Source organism: Carlito syrichta, unplaced genomic scaffold (genome assembly GCF_000164805.1).
Source record: "Carlito syrichta isolate Samal-C Ts95f unplaced genomic scaffold, Tarsius_syrichta-2.0.1 Scaffold303214, whole genome shotgun sequence".
Lineage (NCBI taxonomy): Eukaryota > Metazoa > Chordata > Mammalia > Primates > Tarsiidae > Carlito > Carlito syrichta.
In genome coordinates, this window is record NW_007247310.1 from 332,714 (window position 1) to 340,534 (window position 7,821).

A 7,821-nucleotide genomic window follows, 5' to 3' on the forward strand; every position below is an offset into this window, starting at 1 on the left:
CCGGCGATCCTTCCGCCTCAGCCTTCCAAGTAGCTGGAACTACAGGTACGCGCTACCATGCCCGGCTTATTTATTTATTTATCTATTGTAGAGATGAGGTCTCGCCAAGTTGCCCAGGCAGGTCTTGAACCCGCGGACTCAGGCAATCCACTCTCCTCAGCCTCCCAAGGCACTGGATTACAGGCTGAGCCACCAAGTCAGGCTTGGGAGTGTCTGTTTTTAAAAGGTGTGCAGAGGAAAGATTTACTGCAGAGTCAAGGCCACTTTTAGGTTTAGAACCAGGTTCTTACTATCTAAAAATACTGACTGATAATAAAATATGTTCCAAATGTGACTATTGTGATCCAAAGTTGTTGGTATTGTTGTTTTTTATAAAATACATAACAGTTTTAGTTAGTTTCTTTTTGGCTGGGTGCGGTGGCTCATACCTGTAATTCCAGCACTTTGGGAGGAAGAGGTGAGAGGACTGCCGGAGCCCATGGGTTCAAAACCAGCCTGGGCAACCTGATGAGACTTCTTCTTTACAATAAATAAATAAATAAATAATTAACTGGGCGTGGTGGTGTGCACTTGTAGTTCCAGCTACTTGGAAGGCTGAAGTGGAAGGATTGTCTGAGTCCAGCAGGTTGAGACTGTGGTGGCTGTGAGTATGCCACTGCACTCCAGCCTAGGTGACAGAGTGAGACTCTCGTTTTTTTGAGTCAGGGTCTCTCACTTTGTTGCCCAGACTGGAGTACAGTGGCACAATCACAGTTCACTGAAGCCTCAACTTCCTGGGTTCAGGTGATCCTCCTGCCTCAGTCTCCTGAACAGTTCGGACTATAGGCGCACACTACCACACCCAGTTATTTTTTTTTAAATCAGAGTCTCACTCTGTCACCCCAGCTGGTGTACAGTGGAGTACAGTGGAGTACAGTGGAGTACAGTGGCATGCTCACAGCCCCTGCAGCCTCAACCTGCTGGGCTCAGGCAATCCTTCTGCCTCAGCCTTCCAAGTAGTTGGAATTACTGGCACACACTACCACGCCCAACTAATTTTAAAAAAATTCATTATTGTAGAAATGAGGTCTTGTCAGGTTATCCAAGCTGGTTTCGAACCCCTGAGCTCAGGCAATCCTCTTGCCTCCAACACCCAATGTGCTGGGATTGCAGATGTGAGCCACCAAGGCCAGCTTGTTGTAAAATTATAAAAAGCATCTTGTCAAAGGCAAGCACGTGTCCTTTCTCTTAAGGCATCCATGGCTTTTGAGCGTGACTTTTTCTGTCTAATAAATTCTGTCTTAAACTATACTTCAGAGTTGCTCTAAAATTATTTTCTGTGACCAATTCAAAGCACCCATGGAGCAACCCACTGCACCCCACCCAGCATCAGTAATTCCCTCATTCCTACAAACCTACTTACTTATCTGTATTCATAGCCATCTTGTTTCCTCCTTCCCTCCCGTTATAATGGAAGAGGGCTGGGCTCTCTATTACATGGATGGAGTGTGGGAGTAAATGGGGAGATGCTTATCTTGTATCCATTTTATATTCATTTCAGTTTTGATTTTCTAACTCATCCTCATGTTCCCTCTGGGCCTCTACAACTCATCAGCGATGTGGCCTTAAACGGACCACTAAAGTAGCAAATATGTATTGAGTAGATTCTACGCTGTGCTCAATAAGGGCACTGTGCTTGATGCTGGGGGTTGCCAGGGCTAGTAAACACACACAGTCCAAATAGAAAACCATTTACATGGCCAGGGATGGAGCCGTGGAGGAACTGAGAGTGAGCAATGGGACTGGGATCGCAGATGGGTAGGAAGGATCAGGAGGCAGGGCTGGAGAGGCGCGCAGGGCCCGAGCTGGCTGGGTTCTATAGACAGGCGGGGGAATGACTGCCTTTAATCCTAAATCACCAGGAAAGGAAATGAATTGATCTCTCTGAGCCTCAGTTTCTACTTCGAAAAGTATATTTCCGAACTAACGAACTAGACTGCCGTCAGCCTCCTAGCCTAGATTGAGACAAGGGTAAGGACTTCTATTTGTATCCATTTTTGTATCGCCAGCGCCCAGCACATGGTAGGCACTTAATAAACGCCTGTTAGATAAATAAATGAGATTACAGAGTGCTTGTCAACCAACTCCCAGAGTTTTCCTTCTCCGCATTGCTTTCCTACCCCCGCCTTTTCTCTCACTTCCCTCCCACGCCCCTTCCCACTCTTCCGCCTCCAATCCCCTCCCGCCTCCCCTTCCCGGCCCCGCCCCCTAGACGTCGCGAAAGCGGAGAGGGCCAGGCGGGCTTTACGGCACCGCGTTGCGGCGGGGCGGGGCGCCGGGAGGCCGGCGCGCTTGGCGGCAGCGGTGGGAGGCAGGCCGGCAGGCAGACGGACTCGCAGGCGGGTGGCGGCGGCTGTGCTTGCTGGTGAGGGCGGGAGGGAGTGACTCACAGAACGTGTGTGAGGGAGGGAAGGAGCGAGCGGGCGAGCGAGCACCCGCGCCGTCCGCCCGCTGCGCCAGCCAGGCCCCTCCGCCGCCGCCTCCCCTCCGCCCCGCGCCCAGGCCGGGTCGAGCCGAGCCGGGTCGGGCCCGGGCCATGCTGCTCACCGTGTACTGTGTGCGGAGGGACCTCTCCGAGGTGACCTTTTCCCTCCAGGTCGACGCCGACTTCGAGCTGCACAACTTCCGCGTGCTGTGCGAGCTCGAGTCTGGCATCCCCGCAGCCGAGAGCCAGGTACGCCGGGCAGCAAGCCGGGGCCAACCCTCCCCGCCTTGGGGCCTCCCTCCCTCCCTTTGCTGCTGGTGAAGAATCGGGGGTCCGGGAGGGGGCCAGGGATAGCCATTCCCAGCTCGCCCCCGCACCAGGCAGGAAGCTGGAGTCGGTAGCTGCCCCCACATACCCCGAGCATGGGGTGGGGTGCGAGGAGAGGGAACGGAGAACCCGACCGCAGACGCTCCCACTGCAGCGGGAGGGGCGCGCGGACTTGGAGCAGCCCCCCCCCCCCACGCCCTGGCTCTTTGGCTCCTTCCCCCTTACTGATCCCGAGTTTGGGGTGTCGTCGTGCACCTACGAAGCAGCCCTGGGCTTGCGAGGGTTCATCCATGCATCCTGCTTCCCCAACCAGAAATACCAGTTTGGATCACTGTGGTAGACAGATGTTCATCTGTTTTTTTGGAGAGGGTTTCTGTTTAAATATAGGGAATTTACCATTAAAGGCGCAGATTTACACTTCAGGTGAAGGAAAAAGTTTGAGACTTGCACTACCTCGTTTTGAGGTCTTTGGAAATGTTCTTTTCCCTGCCGCATGCGTTTCTGGTTACATTCTATTAAAAAAAAACGATAATTATTGCTCCAACTCAAGCTGTTTCTTTCGGTTCTTCTCTGGTAGTAAGCCAGAAATCCCTCTTTTTTTTCAGGTCATTTCAAAGCTCGGTGCCTTATAACGATATTTGTTTGGGAAGGGGTCTCGTATCTTAGTGCGATTTGGTGGTTTCATTTTCCTATCCAGCTAGCTGGAAAGGAGGCAGCCTCACATTTTAAATAAGCAGGATAATTATTCTCAAAATGCTTTGGGGCTGCCACTAGTCTTTATCAAACAATTCATGACAATAACCCTGTATCGCTTACACTAAAACACTTATATCCTGGCTTGGTAATGTGGGCCTGGGGGAGGTAGTCTAAACATTAAGAAGATTATGGAAGTCTTCAAAGGTTCTAGAATGTAAATCTTAATTTTTCTATTGCAGTTATGAAATAGTTCCAAAAACGATTGCCCAACTAAGCTTGTTCTCCTGTCTTATGGTAAACAAATGTGTCGATATTTTGTTCAGAAGTATGATTCCTTTACACAATGTGAACTTTAGAACCTTGGCATGAGGCTATTCAGAAAGATTTTATTTCAGGGTCACTGAAATACACAATCTGTCAAAAGCTACAAATAAATTGGTAAAGAGGAATTTTTTTTTCAACTTCTTTTATAGCAAGTTAATCCACAGAAGCTCAGGAACCAGTTCCTGTTCCTGAATTTGTCATATGGAGAACTAGGAAAGGACAGTTTAAATGAGGGGGGAAAGCAACTCTTTGGTTTTGAAGATGACTTTCAATTGTTCTTTCCCTTCTACCTGTTACATTACCCTGATTATGATCATCGGCTGGTGACCTGCTAGAAGTAATAATTTTTTTTTTTTTTTTTTTTTTGAGTTGGAGTCTCACTCAGTCGCCCAGACTGGAGTGCAGTGGCCGCTCCCGGCCACCGCAGCCTCGCCTGCTGGGCTCCGGCAATCCTTCCGCCTCAGCCTTCCAAGTAGCCAGAATTACAGGCATGCACTACCACGCCCAGCTGATTTTTTGATTTATTGTAGAGATGAGGTCTCGCTGCCCAGTCGGGTCTCGAACCCATGGACTCAGGCAATCCACTCACCTCAGCCTCCCAAAGGTGCAGGATTACAGGCTGAGCCACTGAGCCTGGCTTAGAAGTAATAATTTTAAATGTAAATTGATTTTGTTATTAGGGCTTCAGAAAAGACAGATTGAGATTGTTTCTCTTCCTGCACTCTTATGATGGCTGTAGCAAAAAATTTCAGTAAATTAAAGGGGGTGTCTTTGAAAGACACTTAAGTGTATGGTTAAGTTAAGCTCTGCCCTCTGCCAGTTCAGCAATTTGGGAATATTTTAGTAATTGAACATGGGCTTATTCCAAATTCCTTTTTTCCATTGCCATACAGCATTCACTTCCTTCTCAAACCATATTCACATATAGAAATCTGGGCTTCAACTAATGCTAAACCTGTATTAGATAGCTGTAAACAGCTCCTGTTATTCAAGTTTGTTCTGTTGGCTCCATTGTAACCTGACGACACAGTATCTATTTTAAGATGTCTGGTGGTCGGTTGTCTTTCACTTGCTTGCCCATCAGGCAGGAACAGGATCCACCCAAGACACTTGAGTCATTTCCTTTCATCAAATCATAAAAGTAAACATCATTATAGTTTTTTAATGCATAAATATATCATCTTCATTTAACCTCCTCCCTCCCCCCACCCTGTTTACCTCCGTGGGTTCTCCGGTATTACTCATCTTCCCTTCCTCTCCTACTTCTAGTCTGTTTAACTCACTCCTGTTTATCTTCTCTATTCGCATTCCTCCTCCTGCTATTTTTTTTTGAGTCGGAGTCTCATTCTGTGGCCCAGGCTGGAGTGCAGTGGCACATTTATGGCCACTGCATCCTTGACCTCCTGGGCTCAGGCAATTCTTCTGTCTCAGCCACAGACCCCTGCCACCAGGCCTGGCTAATTTTTTAGAGTTTATTGTAGAGATGATGTCTCACCAAGTTGCCCAGTCTGGTCTTGGACTCCTAGACTCAGGTAGTCCTCTCACCTCGACCTGCTAAAGTGCAAATTGCTGGGATTACAGGTGTGAGCCACTGTGCCTGGCTCCTCTGCCATTTCTGCTCCATTTCTTCAAGGGAATGTATATATTTTTATGTTCCTAGCTATTTTTTTCTGTCACCATGTGTCCAGACCACTGGTCTGCAAACTTTTTCATTCATGTATCCTATCAGTAAAATGTTTCAGAATGTGCTCCCATTATGTGTATAATATGTTATATACATGAACTAATGTGTATATGTGTATGTATGTCCATATATATAATACACTATATAATCTTACCTACATTACATATAATACACTATGTATGTAAATTATGTACATGAAGTAATGTATACGTTATGGCAGACACAGAATTTAAGGAAAGATGAACTAAAATAAATGGCAATGAAAATTCTAATATTTTCTATTTCTATACCCTTAAAAAATTGTCTTGCATGCTTGTACCCATTGGGGAATCACTGGTTTAGAATTCACTCTTTCTCGTGAGTGTTAATTGTGCATAAGAATACACTTGGAAAGGATATTAATTTTTAACAGCTCTAGTCTGATTTATAGTAGTTATAATGCAATGATAAGCTGGGCTCAGTGGCTCAGCCTGTAATCCCAGCACTTTGGGAGGCCGAGGCGAGTAGATTGCCTGAGCCCGTGGGTTTGAGACCATTCCAGGCAAGTTGGCCATACCTCGTCTCAACAATAAAAAATAAAAACAAGCCGGGCTCAGTGGCTCAGTCTGTAATCCCACGCCTTTGAGAGGCTGAGGTGAGTGGATTGCCTGAGCCCGCGGGTTCGAGACCCGCCTGGGCAGGCGAGACCTCATCTCTACAATCAATCAAAAAATTAGCCGGGCGTGGTAGCGCGTGCCTATAGTTCCAACTACTTGGAAGACTGAGGCGGAAGGATCACCGGAGCCCAGCAGGTCGAGGCTGCGGTGGCCGGGAGTGGCCACTGCACTCCAGTCTGGGCGACAGAGTGAGACTCCAACTCAAAAAAAAAAAAAAGTAGCCAGACATGGTAGTGCACGCCTGTAGTTCTGGCTACCTGGAAGACTGAAGCGGAAGAATCGCCAGAGCCCAGCAGGTCGGCGCTGGGATGGCCATTAGTGTGCCATGGCACTCCAACCTGGGTGACAAAGTGAGACTCCCACTCAAAAAAATAAAATGCAATGATAACAAATTTAGAATAGAAACCATCTCTACATGTGATTAAAGCTGGACATGTTCCATCTCCAGCCAGTTGTGGCTCAGTCTGATGCTTTGATGCAGACTTGTCTGAGTGAACTTGAGATAATATCAACTTAGCTTCACTTTAAATTAATGTCTTTGTATGTTTGGAACATCATGATTTACCTCTGTAGGTAGCATATGGTGAAGTCTGCAGAATACGGAGAATGAAATATTAGAATTTTCATTGCCATTTATTTTAGTTCATCTTTCCTTAAATTCTGTGTCTGCCATAACGTGTACATTACTTCATGTACATAAATATGCCTCAAATCAAAAGCATATTTAAATGGCAAATAATAGCAGTAATTGTATAATCCTGGAAATGCAGCTTTATACACAGCATGATTTGTGGTTTGTGAAATGCTATTTTTAACTAGTAGAAACTGAAATTTTCTATTGTAGATGGTTTCGGCATGTTTATTTTTGTTTTGTTTTGTTTTTTTTTTGAGTTGGAGTCTCACTCTGTCGCCCAGACTGGAGTGCAGTGGCCACTCCCGGCCACCGCAGCCTCACCTGCTGGGCTCCGGCGATCCTTCCGTCTCAGCCTTCCAAGTAGCCGGAATTACAGGCGCGCGCTACCACGCCCGGCTAATTTTTTGATTTATTGTAGAGATGAGGTCTCGCCTGCCCGGGCGGGTCTCGAACCTGCGGGCTCAGGCAATCCACTCTCCTCAGCCTCCCAAAGGCGCGGGATTACAGGCTGAGCCACCGAGCCCGGCTCATGTTTATTTTTGAAGGTAATTTTCATGTATTTTTTTTTTTTTTTCGGATAAATACTACATTGTAGAAAACCTGTGACACAGAAAATAATGAAGAAGAACATAATTACTTATTACCTTATAACCCAGATAACTGCAGTTCATTTGTTAATTATTTTTTCCAAGTTTTTTTTTATTTTTATAGACAATGTGTCCTTAAACATGATGACTCCTGAACTGTATAAACAGTTTCATATTTTTCTTCAGTCAACACTGCACTGTCAGTATATTTCCATAATATGTCATATTCTTCAACTGTATCATTTTTAATGGCTGCATAATATACTTTCATCTTGTAGATGTACTGTAATTAGCAATCTCCCTATTGTTGGGCATACTTTTGGGGGAAATTGGAAACTGTTATGAGTAACATTATCATGGACATTCATACACTTGAGACTTTGTTCCCCATTTCCCCCATTTCTGGTTCCTTTCTTTTTTTTTTTTTTTTTTTTTTTTTTTTTGAGTTT

General features: G+C 46.0%; 1 protein-coding gene across 3 annotated transcripts in view; it reads left to right on the forward strand.

The window, feature by feature from the left end:
* The first annotated feature begins 2,370 nt into the window (after positions 1-2,370).
* Positions 2,371-7,821, forward strand: part of LOC103260478 (protein DDI1 homolog 2) — a 49,945-nt gene continuing 44,494 nt past the window's right edge. For 2 of the 3 annotated variants that reach the window (XM_008058119.2, XM_008058121.1), the window contains exon 1: positions 2,371-2,713. In XM_008058119.2, coding sequence (XP_008056310.1) covers positions 2,576-2,713 — 138 coding nt within the window. In that variant the 5' untranslated portion in view covers positions 2,371-2,575. The remainder of the gene's footprint in view (positions 2,714-7,821) is intronic. The other variant, XM_008058120.2, reaches the window with a different exon arrangement.